The sequence below is a fragment of the Ctenocephalides felis genome, unplaced genomic scaffold (genome assembly GCF_003426905.1).
Source record: "Ctenocephalides felis isolate EL2017-DRISC unplaced genomic scaffold, ASM342690v1 CF-g0.4_SCAFFOLD_03265, whole genome shotgun sequence".
NCBI lineage: Eukaryota > Metazoa > Arthropoda > Insecta > Siphonaptera > Pulicidae > Ctenocephalides > Ctenocephalides felis.
In genome coordinates, this window is record NW_020539419.1 from 186,657 (window position 1) to 209,601 (window position 22,945).

At 30.6% G+C, this 22,945-nt stretch overlaps 1 protein-coding gene across 1 annotated transcript; it reads left to right on the forward strand.

Moving 5' to 3' along the window:
* The first annotated feature begins 21,975 nt into the window (after window positions 1-21,975).
* Window positions 21,976-22,511, forward strand: LOC113382059 (ATP-dependent RNA helicase A-like). Its single transcript, XM_026620619.1, has 2 exons — window positions 21,976-22,140; window positions 22,230-22,511. The coding sequence occupies exons 1-2, from the start codon at window positions 21,976-21,978 to the stop codon at window positions 22,509-22,511; spliced, it is 447 nt and encodes a 148-aa protein (XP_026476404.1).
* The last annotated feature ends 434 nt before the right edge of the window (window positions 22,512-22,945 follow it).

The following is a 22,945-nucleotide window of genomic DNA, read 5'->3' on the forward strand; positions in this document are numbered from 1 at the left end:
AATTAGTAAACAGAATGTGGGAAGAAACAACTAATAAAAGCAGAAGTGAATTTATTCAAATCAAGAGTTTTCCAGTAATACACCGGACAAAAACATTAGAAATAGAGAAGATTTAATTTAAAAAAAAATCTATAAGTAATATAGCTTCAAATAACTGTTGTTTAACAACCGAGAATAAAATAGTTTTAATAAATAAAATTTGTGATGTTGATAAAATATTGTGTTCGGAAGCGACGATGACAAAATCATTATTTTTAAAACCATTCGACTCGAAACTATTCAATATTCATGTTTTTGACCCAAAAATTATGAATGATGTGACAATATCTGTGAAGGAAATAAAACAAAAATGTGTAACTCTCCAACTGAATCCAATTATGTGGCTATTCTTTTACTGCATCAGTAATTAGCTTTATGTAATAATGCTATTTGTAATAATGCTGAAACGTAAAAAATTATAATATTTTCTTACAAAAATTTATGATTTTCATTGATATGCATAGCGTATTATTAAAATTGTGAATTGTACATTCAGGTCGTATATATTGCAGCTAAATAGGTACGATAATTCCATATGGAAACCAATCAGAAACAAAAGTAAACCCCTACAACAAAACCCTCCTCTGAAAATAACCAACCAAAACGGATTCATTTGGGCAAAAAGCAACGAAGAAAAAGCGGAAGCATTTGCTGATCATCTAAGTAGCATTTTTAGCGCTCGAAATATTTCCCAGAATAATTTAATTAACAATTTCGTAAATCAACCCATACATTCTACACCGTTAGGACATTTTTCACCAAATGATGTCTTATGTGAAATAAAAAGGATAAAAAATAGATCTTCGCCAGGAATGGATAAAATTACTCCAAAGATGTTAAAAGAATTGCCTACAAAAGGTATTTTATATATAACAAATATTTTCAACGCCATACTTCAATACAATTATTGGCCCACAGCGTGGAAGACTGCAGAAATTATTATGATCGCTAAACCAAACAAAAACCATCACACTGCTAGTTCATACCGTCCTATCAGTCTTTTATCGACATTATCGAAAATTTTAGAGAGACTTTTGTTGCAGAGATTGTCACAAGATCATCTGAATGATAGTTGGATTCCTCACCATCAGTTTGGCTTCAGAAAAAATCACTCTACAATTCAACAATGCAACAGAACGGTGTCTCGTATTCTTGAAGCCATGAATAGAAAGGAACACAGCGTAGCCGTATTCTTAGATGTCAGTCAGGCTTTTGATAAGGTTTGGCACTCAGGACTCCTATATAAAATCAAAACAACTTTTCCAAACTACTTCAATATATTAAGCTCATATTTGCCTAATAGAAAATTTAGAATCAAAATTAAAGATGTGACTTCGAGCATCAGAAATATAGAATGCGGGGTACCACAGGGCAGTGTGCTAAGCCCTGTACTTTATCTTCTTTTCACAAACGATATGCCCACAGATGATCTTCTAACCATATGCACTTACGCCGATGACATAGCAATTATTTCATGCAATTCCGATATTAGAACAGCAACTTGTCAGTTACAAAATTATTTATCTAGTCTCGAAAAATGGTTTTCAGATTGGAATATCAAAATCAATATCGAAAAATCTCAGCACATAATTGTTTCTCTAAAACATCACAACAGTCCACCTATCATCATGAACAATTCAATAATTCCACTATGCAATTCTGTTAAATATTTAGGCATGCACATTGATTCGAAATTGACATGGAGAACGCACATTGAATATAAAAAGAAACAAATCCAACTGAAAATAAAAGATTTTTACTGGCTTTTTGGGAGGAAATCTGAAATCTCTCTCGATAACAAGGTACTTTTGTATAAAACTATCATAGTGCCCATTTGGACTTATGGAATCGAACTATGGGGTTGCTCATGCAAATCTAACATAAACATCATTCAAAGGTGCCAGAATAAAATTCTGCGTATTCTCACTAATGCGCCTTGGTATATTTCGAATTTTTGCCTACATAAGGATTTGAAAATCTCAACAGTCAGCGAAATGATCAAGATTAGAAGTTCATCTTTCAACAACAAATTAATCCAGCATACAAATCCTACAATTCAAGCGATTCAGAGACCGATAAGAAGATTGAGCAAGAAATGGCCTTCCGATCTACCAAACACCTAGCCCAATGTCTGCACGCGTCCTGACGTAGTACGCGGCATACATCATCACGTCATCGTTCATTTATGTTATTATTTTTGTATTACTGTTTTAATTTAATTTTTATTTCAACTTTTTTCATTTTATATTCAATGTATTGCATTTTTTGTTTTTTTGTATTTCTTTTTTTTGCTCATATCAATTTTGTAAATAAGACTTTAAAGTCTTGATTAACAAAAATAAATTGTAACAAAAAAAAAAAAAAAAAAAAAAAATTAAAATTGCATATATAATTTTATTTGAAAACTATTTCTTCGTTTCTATTATTATAATTTTTATTTTTCTAGCATTCTTAAATAAAATGGCGGGAGCTGTGAGGAATTTCACGCTAGTGAGGGAAATAATATTAACAGACTGCCACACCGAGTCCCATTGAAAAGATAGGCTTGTGTAAGTAATTTAAATCCACTTTTTATTCTTCAGGACATGTGTATAATTAGAACATTCTTATTATTATAACTCGAGTGCAAAATCGAGACCAACGAAATTAGGAGATGTTTCGGTGAGATCGTTTCTTTGTCACACGGTTTTGTTGTGTGGGGTGTCGGAGCATAACAAAGGTATATATTTCCTTTTATGTATATATATATATATATATATATATATATATATATATATATATATATTAGGGTGGTCCTTAAAATGGTCATTTTCGAATTTCCTTGCTCCCAGGGGCTCAAATGGTTCCAAATAGATAAAAAACAATTCTCTGAAAGTTTTAGCTCTTAATATTAACGTTTAGATAGAGCGCAATTCAATCAAAGTTTTGTATGGAAATAGCATGAAAAAAATTTCAAAAATTTTAAAAATGTTTTTTAGATGTAATTTAGCGAACAAATAAATGAATAAACCTCATTCATTTGTCGCTAAGTTATACCTAAAACATTTTTTTTTTATTTTCAAAATTTTTTCCATGCTCTTTCCATACAAACTTTGATTGAATTGCGCTCTATCTAAACGTTAATATTAAGAGCTAAAACTTTCAGAGAGTTGTTTTTTATCTATTTGGAACCATTTAAGCCCCTGGGAGCAAGAAAATTCGAAAATGACCATTTTAAGGACCACCCTAATATATATATATATATATATACGAGTATATATATATATACATGTATACATTGGTATAATTAAGGGATTTTTCATTATAATTTTTCTTTATAATAGGTTACAAAATGAAGGGCGTTAGTTTATGCTTCGACACGATAAAATTGCACGCTAATAGCGTGTATTATCGTCGCTCCTGCCGGTTCTTTATGAAGATAGTGGAAACGTGGAGGAATACTTCCTACATTTTTTTAAAGATCAAGAAATAAGATTTTATAGTAACAAAGAGGTAATATGTTAAATTTTTATAATACATAAATACATAGAAATCAGCTATTATAATATTATTAATTATTATTTTAGTCCACAGACGATGCGAGTTGGAGCGACGGCAGAGGAAACAGCCGCGGCGGCATAGGAAACAACCGCGGCGGCGTAGAAAACAACCGCGGAAATCACCGCGGAGATAACCGCGGCGGCCGCGAAAGCGACCACGGTGGGCAAAGAAACCATCGCGGCGGCCAGGGCGGTAATGATAGGATAGGAACTCCAATTCCAATGGTAAATAACATCCATGGCTATACAATATGTTAAAATTAAATTTAAGTAAGATAAATTATTTCTGAGATAAAGATTCATATTCAAGTGTAAATTTTATTTTTGTCTATCTTGTATATTTGTATTTTTTTCAGGGGTTGTATATATATATATATATATATATATATATATTCAATAGATAAGTCCTAGATTTTTTCAATATATTGATTGTTTCTTTTCCGAACAGTAAATCCAATAATAAAAAACAATTTGTTTTTTGAAGATGTTTAATACGACGTTTCGGAACTAGGTACGTTCCATCATCAGGTTTATTCTGTCAAATACAATGTTTTTTAAAAAAATATTGATTAACATTAATTAACGATGGTCAATACAGATTAATTAGAAAAATTTTTTATTTTTAATTTTTAATCTATGTATTATATATATATATATATATATATATATATATAATACATAGCTTGGATGTTTGACTAATTGATTTTATTATTTTCACATTTGGCACAAAAATGTGCCAAATAAAACCCAGCGGACCCGCGAATAACATAACCTCAAGAACGATTTTTAACAATTGCAAAAAGTAGGCTGAAAACGTTGCCGAACTAGTATAAAACACAACATTATTACTTTATATTCATAGTTATTTATTAATATTCATCACTAATTCAGTTATTAATAAGATAAATGTAAAAACTGTGCCAAATAAACACTGGCAGGCCCGCGACTAATTTATAAAAAAAAAACAACTTTCACTATGCCGATCGTTTGGAAGAACGATCTAATCACTTATTGGAGAACCTCTAATCACTTTTTTCAACTTTTCAATACAATAATTCATGAATATTCACTTTTTACCACTTTTTAATGCAATAATTGATAAATATTTGCAATGATTTGCACTATTTCAACATATCTTCGAACATATTTTGACACGGCAGATCATGTCGGTTGGTATCAATGTACTATGACATATGTAAAAATACTTGATTGTAGGTTAAAGATTTTTATGTCAAACAAAGATAATGCAAAATAAATGAAATTTAATTGAATAAATTATTATATTTTAATCATTTTCATAAAAAAATTAGGTTTTAAATGTAGCCACGCCTTTGCCGATAAGCCACGACCACGAAACTGTCAAATACCTGGGCATGCCAGTTGTGAGTCTGCCAGTTATATGCACGTTCAAAAATTTGGTTCGATCTATTTACATTTACTAAAAATACTCCTATTTATGTCATTATCAATATTATTTGTATCATAGTTGTTATTGATATTATTATTTATGAATATATCATTCTATATATTATAATGAATGCATATTGCGGAGCATTTGGTTTTGAAGAAAATGTAAATCAGTGCCCACACTAATAAATAATCGCGCCAAAATTTAATTTTCTGTAGTTGCAAGGATCGCAATTGCATTTCGTATTTCTTTCCAGTTTTGATCGTCGCAACAGTTGCAGGTATTTGTTTAATTTGTTTAATTTAAATATTTGAAATAATTAGTTATAGTAATAACTATAACTAATATATAATAATAAATTTCAAAATTGGTACCATTATATTTGATAGTGTTCATGGGATATAGTGATTTTTAAAAAAAGAGGGTTCATGCGAACACGTGCCCTCATCATGGGCTGTAAATGAGGAGAAGACTATGAAATTATGATCAGAAAATGTAGCAGGCTATAAACTAAATAAGATGCTGAAGGCGTCTATTATATTTGATAGTGTTCATGGGATATAGTGATTTTTAAAAAAAGAGGGTTCATGCGAACACGTGCCCTCATCATGGGCTGTAAATGAGGAGAAGACTATGAAATTATGATCAGAAAATGTAGCAGGCTATAAACTAAATAAGATGCTGAAGGCGTGCGAGCCTCCTTCGTTTAGAGATTACTCTGAATTGGAGGCTAAGTTTACGAGAAGCACCAGTGAAGAAGTATGTAAAAAGAACTCAAAATCAATCGTATATTGAGAGCTCAGACGATAACACTCTGAGCTCTATCCCAGAAAAAGAAAAACCAGCGCAGAAAGGTATGTTGTTTAATATTTTTATTACACCGAATTAAACAATATAATCTATGTTAATATATATTCAATGGAGATACAAACAAACCAAGATGAAGAAGTGGTCAGAGCTCTTTCAAAGTGAGAGAAACAAGGCATCAGCTTCACAGATTCAATCCGTGAAAAAAAACTAACTTTATGTTACCTATTAAGACGAATGAAGAATTAGACGATTTAGAAGAAAAGCTGAAAAATATGGATACCTTTAGGGATTTGGTAAATACAAATATTTTCTATAGCTAATGTTTCTATAGTTCATATGCAATGTATTTAATAAGTTCTTATTTACAGTCGATTCAGCTAACTCTGACCGGCGGAACAAACAAAAAGCAATTGATTAAATCAATGCTAAAAAAATGTATGAGCAAAGACCTTACAACTTTGTTTTCAAGTGTGGGTCAAAAGGGTAAGAGATTGATTGATTTGATTTGAATTGATTACATCAATGCTAAAAAAATGTATGAGCAAAGACCTTACAACTTTGTTTTCAAGTGTGGGTCAAAAGGGTAAGAGAAACCCTCGAAAAAGTAAATGCGATTCCTGTTCAATTATTTCATCCACACACATTATCTTTTTATTAGGGAGCAATATATGGCAATCTTTATTAATTGAATACATTTTATATCCATTTATTTTAACAAAACCAATCTTGGATGTTTTATGTATTTCAATATCATTTGGATCTACATTTGATTTATCATGATATTGTTCGAGTAGTCTGCATAATACTTGTTGCAAAGGCTTTGCTGGTCCTCGTATCAATTTTAGTAACTGTCCCAAATATCTTTCAAATGAAAAACAGCTGCACTGGTCAACACTGATCATGTGAAAAATACCATGTGTATTATATACAGGCATGCATTCTCCATATAGTTTTACCAATAGCAAACAAAATTTTTCGATCAACACTAATGCCTGATCCAATAATTTTTTATTAGAGTTTCTGAACATACAATTCTCATAGCAGCATGAAAGTTAAGAAAATTTTTATATAGCTTTCTGGGCAGATAAGTTTTTAAGACTGCATATCGCATGAAAAATCTAAACTCTGTCGCCTTCCATTTTTCTAGATCAGAGGTGGGGAACCTTTTTGCCGTTAGAGGCCGCACTTAAATTAGGCAGCAATAAAAGAGGCCGCATAAGCTAATTCACCTAAAAAAGTGACTTTTGTGAAAGTATTATAATTTTTTTTATAGTTATAACAATTTATTGCATTATATAGAAAAAAGTAAATAAAATACTTAAAAATTAAATTTTAAATGAACTATAAATATTTTGGTTCGTTTTAATTTCATTTAAACATTCATTTTTTATATAAAATGATATTAAAGTGTTTTGATTTGAAATTGATTTTCATTTTCTTATTGTTACATAATTATTTGAAATAAGAAATTATATATTTTTCGTATACCATTGAATTAACTGATAGATTTTTATTTTGCAAACTAAGATGTTAATGGTTAATTTTGGAAATTTCGGGCTTTGGAAAAGCCAGATTAAATTCATTTGTAAACTTTCGGTATGAATATTCCTTTTGTCATTAAAGACAATAGTTGTTATAATAAAAAATAGGATTAATGGCGTTTAATCGCAACGTTACCTCTTGCCAAAAGAAATATACCTAGACTAGACACTATTGACAATTTAATTGAAAAATATAATTTAAAAAATATTATTAATAAATGATGTACCTAATCCATTTAGAGAATGATAATGTTTACCCATAAAAATAATAATATATAAATAATAAATAAGCGTATTATTTGATAATGTATAAACTCATAATAATGCACGTGAAAGAAATATTTTAATTAAAATATGTATTTATTATACACTAAATGTATTGTTACTTTATATTTTGCATTTAAGTTGTTCTCATTTCAAAAACCTTACTCTATATTTATATTTCAAGATTTAAATAAAATAAATTTTATATATTATGTGCATTTAAGTACGCAGGGTCAAATTTTGAAATTTGGCGCCCTGGGGCACTGACAAAAATGCCGCCCTATCCCTAAATTTTTAGGTAAAATAGTTTTTATATATCATTTTTCTAAAATTAAAATTGCTATTTAATTGCAGAAAATTTATTAGGCATTACATACTATAAATAGTGGTGCTTGGCATCGTGCCTTAAGGCAAATTGCTGGAACTTCCCGTACAAAAAATTAAAATAAAAAAAAAACTTTTTTTAAAGCGATCGCCCTGCTTTAGCTGCGTAGAAACAAAATAAAGAAGCGCGTAAGCGTCACCCCGCGGAATAACGCCTCGCAGAATAAATAATGATACAGAACCCATAGTAAAATGTAAACAAAATTTATACTTATTATTAAAATATATGAAAATTTGATGTGCATATGTTTAATGATCACTTTTGACCGCCAAATGTTTTTTTTTTCAAATTTTTTATTGGACCATCGAAACCGCTAGACCTGCCTCCCACAAATTTAATTAGTTCTCCGTTTTGTCTATACATGTAAATTGCTTTTAATGATATTGGACGTTCCATTTTTCAAAAACTGAATTATTATTTTTGGGACCTGCTTTGGCCAATAACTAATCAGCACGTCTCGCTATCAATAGGAATCGGATCATTCAAGTAAAATTTAATTTTAATAAATTTAATACATAAAAGCTAATAATTTACAAAAAAATATCGAAATATGAAAAAAAGGTTTCTTAAATTCAATTTTCATCATTTTCCAAAAAAATTTAAAACTTTTTATAAAATGTAATTATCAGTACGGAAAGTTTCAGTAACTTGCCACTAGACACCAATTTTTAAAATATATTTTTTGTTTTATAAAAAAGGTATAGTTTTGTGTCATTTTATAACTATGGTCTCATAAAATTGCCAATATATCTGGTTGCTGATCTCCGCCAAAGCTGCGGATTTGCTTTTGGTTGCGAGAAGTATAAATTTTTATCATTTTACTACGGATACGCATAAAAATCTTTAACCCAGGTGCTAACGATTCTTTTGCACTGTTAACTTTTTTTATAATACTTCTTGTATCATATAATAGGCGATGTCTTGCGAAATCGAAAATATTGCTTATATTAAATAATATTAATATAATATATTACATCTCTATTTCGAATCTGCCTAAGAGTCCGTTTTTCAGGCTAGTAATCTGATGGCATGTTACAATATGACTGTTTTTGGTGGGATTTTTGTACAATAGTTGTTTGAAAGTAACTCTGCTATTTTGTACCAGACGGCAAGGGGCCGCACAAAAACCTCCCGGAGGCCGCAGGTTCCCCACCTATGTTCTAGATCCTTAAATCCATGAGGGTTCAAGATACAAGATTTAATAGTGCGACTTAGAGCGCATGACAGACTCCGATGTTTTATCCAAGAATTCAATAGTGAAATGAAAGAAAATTTTTTATCCAAGAATTCGCATGAAATTGAAAAAAAAGTGGTGCACATGTGGAAGACATTCCCTTTTCCGAAATTTAAAAATCGTATATATATAAAGTAAAATATTCAACTTGAGTTTACATGGTACAAGCAACGACATGAAAAAGCATACTTAGATAAAATATGGATCAAAAATTTGAGCATTACAAACATTAAAACGTATATGGAACTAAAAAATATAAATGGAGTATTTTCGTTTCTAGTAAAATCGATACAGAATGCGCAGTCTCTTGTATGTTCAAAAATAAATCTTATGTATAGCTTTAATATAGTGGCAAAATAAAAAATGAAAGTAAAATTATAAGAAACATGTTTTACTTTTATTATAGCGATAGTAAGTGCTATTAGTAGCTATAATTATATTATTAATGATTCATATAATTTTACATTCATTTTAAAGTTATCACATTGAATGTATTGTAGAAATGTATTCAAGCGTTTGTAGTTTTCCACTTGTAAGTTTAGTGAAAAACAAAGAAAATTTTATTATGTCTCACCAGTTTATCCTACAAGTTACATGTGTTGACCATTGAATATTTAAAATTAGTTAAATATAGCATATTGCATTAAAAACTTATTATTCTCTTCAAGAATTTGTTAATATTTGCAAATATCAATACAAATTTTTAATATCGATTTCGAGTGCGAATCGATTTTACTCTATATTACTTTTTCTTTATATAATATCCAGACTGCATAACATGTTTCAATTTCCTTTTTATATCAATTTAACAAACTTAGTAGATACATATACACAAGTGATTTGGTAAAGATTGGGAAGAACTTTTACCAGAGATCAGTTAAGTCAGTCGAAGGTCCCAAGATTTTACAATCACAATTGAATTGGACAAATCAATCTTCACGACCTTGAATAATTTATATAAGTATTGAAATATCTTCGTTCGCCAATAGATTATAAAATTTTATACATGGTTACGATTTGGGTACAAATTAAAAAAAACAATCCTCTTGATTTGAACCTTTGAGCGAATATTATTTATTGTGATGTCACTTCCTTCTTGGACTAAACTAAGGTCAGTTATACCTTCTGATCCATGATTAAGAAATCCGGATAAAATTAAAACTATGTTTCTGATTAATTATGCATGACGATGAAGAATCTTGAAGCTAATACTATTTATTGTGATGGCACCTTTTCTAAATATCTCAAAATTATTAAATGTGTCAAAATCCCTTCGGTGACTGAATCATGGATATCATTTTATTTAACATTCGGTATTGATCTTCAAAGAAAAATAATCTAGTAGCCAAATAGATCCAAAATTAAATAAAAAAAAGTTGAAGTATTCTTACTTTGCATCAGCCTCACATTTGGTATTTGGTTAATAATGTAAATCCAGGGCGGTTTCTTCTATTTGGTCGAAAACTGCTTCAAGTAGTTCACAATCATAAAGACAAAAATGTCCTTGACTGGATTGGAACTAACTTCTATTTGCATTTTTCAAATAGTTTGGCACAATAAAGCCATCGAATCATTGCCATAACAATGATCATTATCGATTTTTCTGTTTTTGCAGAACCGGACTAGTTGTACGGACTTCGAAATGGAAGCATCAGACGTAACTGAAGCTAACGTGGAAGTTAATCCTACTGCAGGGAAGGGTAAAAAGCAAGGTAATGGTGCAGCGCAACGAAAACAAGCGCATTTTAGAGCTAAGAAGAACCACCAAGTTCAAGGCTGAGCTCACCGCCAGATTACTGAAGCGATTGAAAGTGACTGACCCGACCAATTTATCTGCCATCAAACTACAGTCAGCAATTGTGCCTTCAAGGATTCCTATTTCGTTCAGAGCACTACCTCAGTATGTGCATGACCTTTGGTCGAGAATGAAATCTATTGGAACCCGATCGTTCGCAACTTTATCAACTGACGAAAACTACAGAATATTTCTAAAGTGTTTTATGTTCATATGCGAAGCCAAGGTAGTCTATGCTCAGATGAGATGCCAACAAAAACCGGCATTTCCTCTACCATCATTAGAGAAGTTCACCAAAATTCAACTGCGTGTTCTAACCTCGATATCTAAGCGACTACCATATCCACTTGTTATCTATGTGGAAGCTATTGGCAACTTTGACGCAAATGGACAGCCTGTCGTTCCTGTTTTAATTGGAACTGAGCCAACTTTGGCCTCAGGCGCGTTGTCTTTTGTTCCGAGTGACATTCATCGTCTACTCAGACAGCTTGCGCAACCAACGGCAGCAGACAACATCGTCGCAGCACTGTCACAAGAAATTGATGAAATACCTGGTATTGACTGGGTCCGAGGAGCCGTGGACTATCAACCACCGGCCGCCGCCCCCAACACACCTCTGCCACCAACAGTTCGTGTCGACGCAGTATCAGTATACGCTCAGACTTTAGAATTTTGGAATGAAACCATTCCTAGTCTAAGGGAGCGTGAAGTTTTCAATCAGATCATTGCATCAATGGACTCTAAGAAAGGGTTCAATATTCAGTGCGAAATCACCACTGGTGATGGGTCGATCGTACCAGTAGTGCGATTTCCTGATCAATATGATTCTGATGAAATGGAAACGTTGTATTACATGAATACTTATGTACCAACCTTTGAAGAACAGTTGGCGCCAGCTCTCCAGCTTGGCTACGAACATCGCGGGACTAAGTTCTCCCGTTTCTATGGCAATGCTTAAAGCACGGCTCAGCGTCTGCGGAACAGGCACGCCATGCCATTATTTGGACTTATTCAGAATGATAGTCCAGTGAACATGACCGGGGGATAAAAATAGTCCAAAGATTTCTATCTTATCTACCATCATCCGTTCACAAATATAAATCAAATTTCCTTTTTCATTGTCATGTATGATTTTTCAACAAATAGACCAAGAAAATTGTAATGTAAATAAATCATAATTAGTGACACTATCGAAATCAAAATTGTATATGAAATACCGTGTATTATACACTAAATCCTCGTGTTATGCATTTGTCTCAATCAAAGTTAATTTCTTCCATGACATGTTATATGCTCATGTTATTTTACGTAAGAGCAAACCTATGCTCTCTTCAAATATTCATATCGTCTGTCATATTGAGATAAATGAGTAATTATAGTAAATATTAATCATATTGTTTACTATCTTGTTTCACTCCCAAAAATACTTAATTGTTCTGGTTCCAATAGATTCGCAATTTCGTTATTATATTATCGTTAGTTATTGTTGAACCTCAATAACAGTTCTTTTACTTCAATTCATTCATTATCTCTTGTTTCATGTACGTAATAATTTTTCATTCCATTTACAATACTCCTATTACCAAAGGAGATATAAAATCGATTACAAATATCTATTATCTTAACATTTCCTATTATTTTCTTTAATATTAATTTTATTTTCTTTAATATTAATTTTATTTTCTTTTCTGAATTATTTATTTTATTTCCAAATTTGTTTTGTTAGCATTCAACAAATAAAGTTTCTTCGTGACTGCTAAATATTTTAACTAATTTTACATATTCAAAGACTAAATCACATTATTTAGTTTTATTATTACAACATTGATTTCGAGAAAAATCACAATTCAAGAAAACTACCGACAAATTTACAATACATTACATACTGATTTGCTAACGCGTTTGTTTTTTAGATTTATTTTCCCTTAACAAGAAACTCATGAGCAAATAAAATTATATGTAATATAGTAGCACACGTAACTAAACTAAACAGCTCAATATCATTCGGACGATTTAAAAAATAATTTTAAAAAATGTCACATTCTAACAATTTTCTAGATTTACTAAAACACGAGTTGTGCTTTTTATGTAGTGGATTGGCATGCAACACTGTACCAAATAGAAATAAGAAATTTGAAAATAAGAATATTTGAATTTTATTTAAATTCAAGATGTATAACTTGATGGTGCCTTCTACAATTCTAGTATTCTATTGATATGTTTTGGATTTTGAGTTCTCTACATGGTGCACCACTAGTACTACAACCTGGTAATACTTTAATTGCAAGTATTTATCCATTGAAGGTTCATAAGGGTGTAAGCCCCTTCCTGATACTGTGAAATACAAAAATTGTCACGGGGAGATGCGTAGCTACATCTTCAAATTATAAACAAATAAAAGTATATGAAGCGAGGGCAGAGTTCACATCCTGTGTTGATAGTGAACAGGAGAAAAACGAACAAATAGAGGATAGCCCCAATATAGAGAAAGGTACATTATTTAATATCTTTATATCATATCATTCAACAAAACATTCATGTTAATATTTATTGCTGAAGTGATATGTGAAATTGAACATGGAGAAGTAGAGGAGAGTCCCAATATGGAGATGCGTACATTATTTAAAATTTATATATTTAAACTATTTATAAAAATCTTTTAAATTCCAATAAACAAATCCATTCGTCTCAATATATATGTCCAGAGTACAAGTTGGATAGTATCATAAACACTCTATCCAAATTATCATATGAAATTAATGAAATGAAGGAAGACATAAGGGAGCTGTTGTCATATAAGAGAGATTCCGGTCACAGGTAATTATGCACCGCGAGATTTTTTTTGAGTGATCTTTTTTATTTTAATAAATTTAATTCGAAAGAAAATTGGAGCACCCCTAAGCGACAAAGAATGTTTCTAAAACCATCAATTAGATTTACACCAGTTTCTCGCAAAGGTATATGCAATTGAAAATTACAATAATATTAATTACTTGTATTTTTAAAAACTGTAAACTATTGCAGAGTGTCAAACAAAAACGCTGCAATGCCTTGACACCTCGAGTCCATAAGATGTATTACACATAAAAAATTTTGATACAGTGCAAAGAATTAATAAACAAAATACAAATTTACTGGACAAATTTCACCAGAGCATCAAATGTGCTGAAAAATTCTCTTGTATTCCAGCAACGTTAAATTTAAGGGCATGTCATAAAATGCCAATTGAGAGAACATACAGAAAAAACGAATGGAAGAAAGTTCACATTTGAAGATAAAATTCTCGCATTGACATTTTATAAAAAGTCGCTAAAGACCTGCTATTTCTGGAGGCAAATATTTATATTGCCGAGTCTTCAAACTTTAAGAAATTTACTGTATCATATCCCATTACTTGTTGGAATTAACGATAAGCTTTTCCAATCATTAGAAGCTGCTATCTCTCGCAAAAAAGATATTTGCAGCAAATATTGTGTATTTATGTTCGACGAGATATCTTTATCTTCTGATTTATCATATCATCAGGAAAAAGATCATTCTGTTTATATAATAGAGTTTGAACAAAACGCAAATGGCAGGAAGCTTTTACTTGCAGATCATCACTAGTTTTTATGTTGAAGCAAATTAAAGATCGATGGAAGCAGCCTGTTGCTTTTTGCTTTTCAGTTGGTGGAGTCAATAGTTCAGATTTAAAAAGTCTCATTGTTGATATCTCTCGAAAAATATTTATTATTGGTTTAATAATTATAGCCATAGTTTGCGACCAATACTCCGGAAACTGTAAAGCTATTAATGTTATTGAAAGACACCGAACACCATTATAAAACTAAAAATCGAGACTGGAACGAAGTGAGTTTCGAAATAGATGGGGGCACGAAATAATTCCGTTGTTTGGCCCTCCGCATTTATTAAAATGCATGCCGAATAATTTTGCAAAATATAACGTGAAGTTTACGAACTTAGACGAGAAGGAATATGAGCCTTCCTGAAAGATATTGTAAACTATTATGACTATGATGCAAATTGCAGATTGTTCCGGTGATGTTCTTCATTAACAGAAAACAAGATGAAGCGGATGAATTTCAGCCTGGCAGCTCAAGTTTTTTCCCAACGCAATGAGGATGGTCTACAGAACTCCGGTTACTTGGAAGCGAATGGAAGTTCTACAACATTTGGAACTGGAGAATTCTTGATTTTTATGAACTGTTTATTTGAGAGCGTGAATGGATTGACTAAATTGCCAGTAAATTGCCAGAGGTAAATAATTTAGTTGTGCTGTTTCTAATTAATCACAGCATATAAAATTTTGGCATAAAGCAAAGAAAGTGTTAAATTCAATACAGTTTATAAAGGTAAAAATTTATAAGAGAGCATTAACCCCGCGCAATAAAGTCCTAATAATTTTAACGGATAGGGAGATAAAATCCTCTTGGGAAAAGAAAATTGTATCGGAGGCATTTATGCGGCCGGCGAAGATCGGAGATGTCGTTTGAGCAAAATCCTTCCTCAACCTTGTGGTTGGGCTGTGTGCACACTATCCGATGCACACTATGGCTACGATATGAATGCTGTCGGCCTTAGTTTTCAAAATTCTATCACTCATGCCTTTCGAATATGAATACAGACTACGTAGAGAAGTGTACTTCGTAGAATTTTCGTAGAAGGAAAAGATCATACGGACATATATATTGCATTATGATGAGTCCTACGAAGCAAGTTGGGACCCCACTGATCGAGATAATACGGGGGCACTAATAAACAACATGGGAAAAATCACGGCAGCCGCGGAAGCCTACGCAAAGACCGCGGTAAAAATAGCGGCGGCTGGGGTGACATTCGCCATAGCAGCGGTAACTATCGCGGCAGTCAGCATTGCCACATTTATATGTATTGAGTTAATAATGAAACACTAGTATTATAATTGTAAAATCTGCATTATTTCTGTCAGAATTCTATCGTCAGCAAAATATATAACCTCTGAAACAACATCGAAAGAATTTGTTGTAAATTTCTTGAAATCGACACGAAACACTATATTTTTGCTTTTCATTTATATTAATACAAATTATTTTAATTAATATCATTTTTTTTGTTGTAACTAAAGCCTGCGTTAAGAACTGTAATGGGGTAAAAACCATAGAGAGTTTAAGACACATTTGGAAAAAAATAAAAGTGATACCGGGGGTTTCATTTTCTATGTACGAGAAATTTTAATCAAGACCCGCTAGAAAACTTTTTTGATTGTATAAGAAGTCAATGTTATTCTAATATAAATCCTAGTTGCCATAATTTTGTTTCCACTTTCAGAACATTGTTAATAATTTATCATCGCGTCACTCACCTTCATCGAATTGCGAGATGGATATACAAATGGATTACTAACTACTTTTCGAGGATTTTTAAATAATGATTTCTCAGAAGTGAAAAGCTATATATTTTAAAATATTTCATACTAAAATATTCAACAATTATAAAATGTTATTATTTTACTTAAACAGTATAGAATTTTAAAAATTTCACGTTAGCTAATTGATTTGTATATTATCTAATTTAGATAATAAATATTTATTTCAGAGACCGTATATCAATTTAATGAATTCAAATTTTTCTTCATATGGATCAATCGAGAATAAATCAAGCAAATTTCATAAAAAATCGGGAAACAAATATCAATTTAAAATTTTTATTCAAACAATTATTAAAAATTAAACAATCGACAGGATAAGTGTAATGAAATAATATAAATATTTGCTCGTAATATATAAAGACTCTTTCAATTGTCGCATCTGTTTGATAAGTCGCATATTGTTTTATACGTTTTATTGAAGCAGAATTTAATATTTTGGAAATCATTTTCAAATTTATTTTTTTTTAAATATTTTTTGGATTTGTATTGCTCTATCGGAGGGGAAAATATGGTTTCTTATTTTGTAGAATCGGTGTGGAATAAATAAAAATAGTTTTTTTGTAAAATATGCTTTCCGAAATTATTAGTCATATGTTATAATATATCTACTTATATTTTTAACTTTGTCTTTTATATAGTTCTATGCATAGACATATTAAATATAGAAAATACGAACACAATATTAGTTGCAGTTATATTTTAATTGCTATTATTAAATATCATTAAAAAAATTACCAGCTTTGTGAAAACAAGTTAGTCAAATAGTTCACTGGCGCTCCTACTATTACATCTGAGCGAGAAAGCTCCACTTGCACTCACACATATAAAGAAACTCTATTGACCATATTCAAAATCTTGGAAAGCGACTTCAACTAGATGAAAAAAGTTATAAAAGGGCCAAATGCAATTTGGTAGGATGAGTTGTATAACATTTGTTGAGTTGAGAAGTTCGGTTACTTGAGTGGAAGCAAAATATATAATGGATATCATACGAGGTATTTATTTATTTATTTATTTATATATATATATATATATATATATATATATATATATATATATTATATTATTATTGCTTATTATTGTTATTACTTGATGTTACGCCCTCCAATCTTATATATAAAATTCTTCTGTAACAATGTAAGTTTCATAATTCCTCCTAAACTATAATTCGGATTTTCATGAATCTTCCTGAAGTTTGTTCGGGAAATTTTCTAAAATGTTTTGATTCATAGAAATATAGTTAGATTGTAGAAATAAATGGAAAAAATTACAAAAAACCGCTTATCATTGTTTGCCCTTGAAAATATTTGAAGCTTAGTTTGACATTAAAAACAATTGAAGACTGTCATTTGCCAAACATTTCTATTCACTTATAGGCTAAGGCAATATTAAAATATAATAACTTCATGATTAAAAATAAAGAAAATATAATGTCTACATTATTATTGTCGAAAAGCAGCTTAGATGTGCCAAATATTAATTTAATATAAGATGCAAATAATATAACATGCATGTGACAAGTGATGCAGTCTGCGCATGCGTCTGACGCGCACGGCGAATCGTGTTCTCAACTGCGCGTGATTTGCTTTTGCTTGCAATAATTTTGTTTGCGCACTTTGCGAACAGATTCGCCGTACGAATTCGTGCAAAGGAGACGAACCATAAGTGATTACTATACTAAGTCACAATACAAAAAAAATTATTTAGAAGTTTCTTAGTGTCAAAAATTCATATTATTGTCATTGGGTACGGAATATTTACTCAATGCAGCGCTTTCGGTCTGAACTTTTTTTACTGTTTTCCATTTCGTTTGGAATTTTGGAACTAGGTTCATCTTACTCTTCAGAAGTGAAAACAATTTAGACTCCATTACCACTTCTCGGGTGGATGACATTTCTTTTCAGTGGTGTAATTTTACTTTTTTCAAAATAACGTTGGGTATCGATAAAAGAACTAATTATAAGAGAAAAATGTTTAATAATGTTTTTCAAAAAAGCAAATACTTTTCAAGTTACTGGCTACTGAAAATTTGTTTCTTTTTTGTAATGAACAAAATTATATCAATTAAAATCTTAATAAATCGCTATTTTATAGTGTTTTAGGAACATTATTAAGCTAGATATGAAAATGGGTTTTTATAGTGCTCAAAATAAGCTTTAAAATGAGTACTTCTGCGAGTAAAATGAGTAAACAATCATGCAAATAAAAAACGCATATAATGTTTTTTCATTTGAATAAAATAGTTTTTAAGTGCCATTTCCACCAAATTTAAAAATAATCGTATTCCATCTAGAATTAACTTGGTTTAAGAGATCTTGATGGATTCTAGAAAATACCACAACTTTAGTACAAACGATTTTCGAAAAACTCATGATTTCATAAAAAAACATTAAAAAAAAAACATCCAATTTCTCATTATAATATCTCTGAAAGAATACGTATAAAAGTATATATATATATATATATATATATATATATATATATATATATATATATATATATATATATATATATATATATGAAAAATCGAGGTATTTTCCTGACTTATTTTTGTTGTTTATTATTTTTATGTTTAAGGAGTGCGCGGCTGTCCAACCAGAGGTCTTTCGAGTCATTTAACCCTTCGCCGTTTCACAATAAGAGAAGTTACGGTCAAACTTATAAAGAAAGTTGTAGCTTATTTAAGGGGTTAGGGGTACTTGCATGCACGAAAAAATGAGTGTTTTCAGTATTTTTTTTTTGTTATTAAACGATGTGTTTCTACAAAAATATTAATACAGCATTATTATACAATGTTTTGACTTGATGTAACAAAAATTTCAGAAAAAAAAATCAATATTCCCAAAGTTATAGCTGTTTTTGTTGACCCTGTTTCGAAAAACGGTCCTGGCGGTGACCATCATAACTCCTTGGAGATTCATCTAAAATCAATCAAATTAAAAAAATAGTTTTATGAATAGTTAATCCCGGGCCGGATCGAAGGTTTTCTTATTTTTTGCAAAAATTAACAAAATGGCAGCATCAGAAAGAAAAAATCTAGATTTTTGGGTAAAAAATCAACAGTTAATTGGTCTTAAAAAATTCAAATTTTTGAAAAAATAAAAATCCTTCGATCAGGCACGAGTTTATTATGTATTCTAAAAGCTGTATGAATTTCATTAAAATTTACTAAGTGGTTTTCGAGTTACAGTGGTCACCGTTTCAAAAAACATAGTTTTGAGAAAAACGCGTTTAAAGTTTCACATTGGATTTACGTACAGAAATTCGAATTATTGAATTACTTAAACCAAGTCATCTATATCTGGGCCATATAATAGTTTATCAGTCATTGTGCAAGTTTCCAAAATTTCCATTTGCTGTTACCTACAAAGCATTCTGGGCTCCTGAGTGTTCTCGTTGGCGCGCTGATCTGCCACTTTCACACGTGCAGCATCCAATTTTTCAGCATACCAATGGGAATTATACCCACAATTAGGTTCTAGGGTATCCATAATCAATAATAATAATTATGTATATGCATTCAGCAATTTGTACGATAGTAAAACTAGTATTCACGGTTTCTAGGTATATTTTCTACTCTAGTTGGTTGAAGCTTTTAATTTTTTCTGATTATGGATTTAATCTTGAACTACGCATCTTGAAAGTAAATTATCATTGCTGAGTACGTCGTAAATCGGTTTGAAAGCGTTTAAAACATCAGGAGGTGAGGGAGAATGATTTTGAGTATAAGTATCGAGCTCTCCACTTGCGTCAACGCGCTGGTAAGGGTCCAATAACTCAAAAAGTAATCATCGGATCAACTTGAAACTTTCAGAGAATATTTTCAAGATGTTACCCTTAATGAAAATGCAAAAAAATAAAAATCGATTTTTCAAAAATCCCAAGTACCCCTAACCCCTTAATCACCTTTAAAATAGTGTATTGCAAATTCTGATAAAATCAGAATTAAAAAAGTAATAATCCAATTAATGCGGTGGATGGTGACGGAGTGCAAATTGTTTTCACATCTGAACTTAAAATAAAGATTAGCCTATTTCCAAAATATCAAGTAAATTGGAGCACAGTAAAAAAATTTACAGAGCACAAATATTAAAAAATGTTCAATAAAATTGTATATTAAAAATTATACACTGCGGTTTATACAACAAAATTTCCAATAGCTCAATTGATTTTATTGAATTTAAGGGTTATATAGTATTTTAGTCATACCTGTAGATGTGAATGTATAAATGAATGATTTTTTGTTTATTCACGACTAAAACATTGATTTTCCAAATTTATCACACTAAAAATGATCGTCTGCCTTTGTGATTTATGTCACAACATAAGATACACGTGTTGAAAATTGGAATCTTTTAAAAAGTACAACAAATTCAGAAAGAATTACTATATAGCATTCGCGGAAAAGGTGCAATATCACCTTTTATTTTTCTACCCAAAATAATTGCTTCAATAATGTTGCCTATAATTTTTATAATTTTGTACCATATTTTAACTGGCTTTTAGTAATTTTAATATCTAAATTACGTACATTTTTTTCACTAATAAATCAATATACATTATTGCTTAAGTTTATATTTGAAGTGAATTAATTTGTCAAATCCTGTTCACATGTGCTCTATTCAACTTACGATCAACAAAATTATGCTATATAGTATTATGCCGCATATATATTCTATAAATCGCAGTGTATAATTTTTAATATACAATTTTATTGAACATTCTTCAATATTTGTTAAATGAATAATTAAAGTGTTAACTGTGGAAATTGAGAAGAATCATTTTATTTGAAACAGTTCTACATTCAACATCACTCATATATTGGTGTAAATAGTAATTCAAAAAACAGTAATTATTATTTTTAACTAAGCAGTAAATATTAGTATAAAATATTCTAAAATTGTAGACGTGGGTACAGAACAACGTCTGTCGGGTCAGCTAGTATATATATATATATATATATATATATATATATATATATATATATATTGAATAGATTTCAATTTATTATATCGGTTATTACCGGGCCCGCCTGTAGTGTGCAAATTCAATTACAGATACAAAGGAATAAAAAAAATGGCAAATGCTATTCAAAGATTTAGAAGCGTGGGTGAAATCCCGCGCAATGAAATACTAATAGTTTTTACGGATTTGGATAAAAAATCAAATTGGGAGAAGAGCATTGTGTAAGTAATTTATTTTAATCCACTTTTTTATTCTTTAGGACATGTGCGTAAGAGACCGACCCGAATAGGAGAGGTCTTTTGAGCCAAATCTTTTCTACAGCATGCATTTGGGCTGTGTGCCGTGTCTGCCACAGATTATGGTATATATTTCTTCTATATTATAGCATATACATACTTATATATAAATATATATTATATATATATATATATATATATATATATATATATAAAGGTGATATATTTTTTCAAAATCGCGTAAAAACTTTACACTTTTAATTTGAAAATTTTTATAGAAGCGTAATTTGTTATATTATTTACAGTTATACACAAAATCCATTATTACCATATTTTTATAACAGAGTTTGACATGACTGCAGTCGGAATAATTTTCCAGAAAATTAAATCAAATTCGCTCCCGGACAACAAAACTATATCTCTTATGCCGGTAGAGTATGAGAATAGTGACGATGTGGGGCTATACTTCCATGAAGTGTTTAAGGAGAAGGATATCCGAATATACTATCATGATAAGGTAATATTACATTTATATAATAATATATAAATACATTGATTGATATATTGAACAATCAGTTATTATAATATTATTAATTTTTATTTTAGTCCGATGAAGCAAGTTGGGGCCCCACCGGTCTATCTTCTTATAGCGAAAGCGGCGAAGACGTAGCTTCAAAAGTTGGTAGCGGCCGGGGTTACCGTGGCCGCGGTTACTATCGCGGCGGTAGACGTGGCGGCGGTAATTATCGCGGCGGTCGACAAGACAGCTGTCGACGTGGCGGCTATAACCATCGCGGCGGTCGTCGTGGCGGCGGCGGCGCTCGATATCGCGGCGGTGGCTACTATCGCGGCGGCAGAAATTATGATCGCGCCATCTTCATTTATTGAATTTTTTATAATTAATAAATAATAAATTAAACAAGTTATTTTTATTTGTTTTATCCTTCTATACATGTTCTATATTATGTGTCATGTTGTAAATTATATATATATATATATATATATATATATATATATATATATATATTTCAGACATTTCAGCAAGAAAACTTGTACAAATTTCTATGTTCCTTTGCAATTATTAAGTTTACGGTCTAGTTTTAATTCAGTGGAAGCTAACAACATTCAAATAAAACACACAAAACAAAATTAAAACTCAGCAAACAACAAATAGCAGATTCAGTCGATGAAATAACAAAATTAAAATACCTTTTATGTTATAATACTAAATCAAAATACTTCATACCGTCTTGGAACAGATATGTTTAGTTTTTTCTGCAATATTTCCTATTAGGGAACCAGATATATTGTATTTTAAATTA

What these genes read in the sequence shown, in the direction of transcription:
- LOC113382059 (XM_026620619.1), top strand. Translation starts at nt 21,976, where the DNA reads ATGACTGCAGTCGGAATAATTTTCCAGAAAATTAAATCAAATTCGCTC. An exon ending in GAATATACTATCATGATAAG is followed by an intron (nt 22,141 to 22,229) that starts GTAATATTACAT and finishes TTTTTATTTTAG; the next exon opens with TCCGATGAAGCAAGTTGGGG.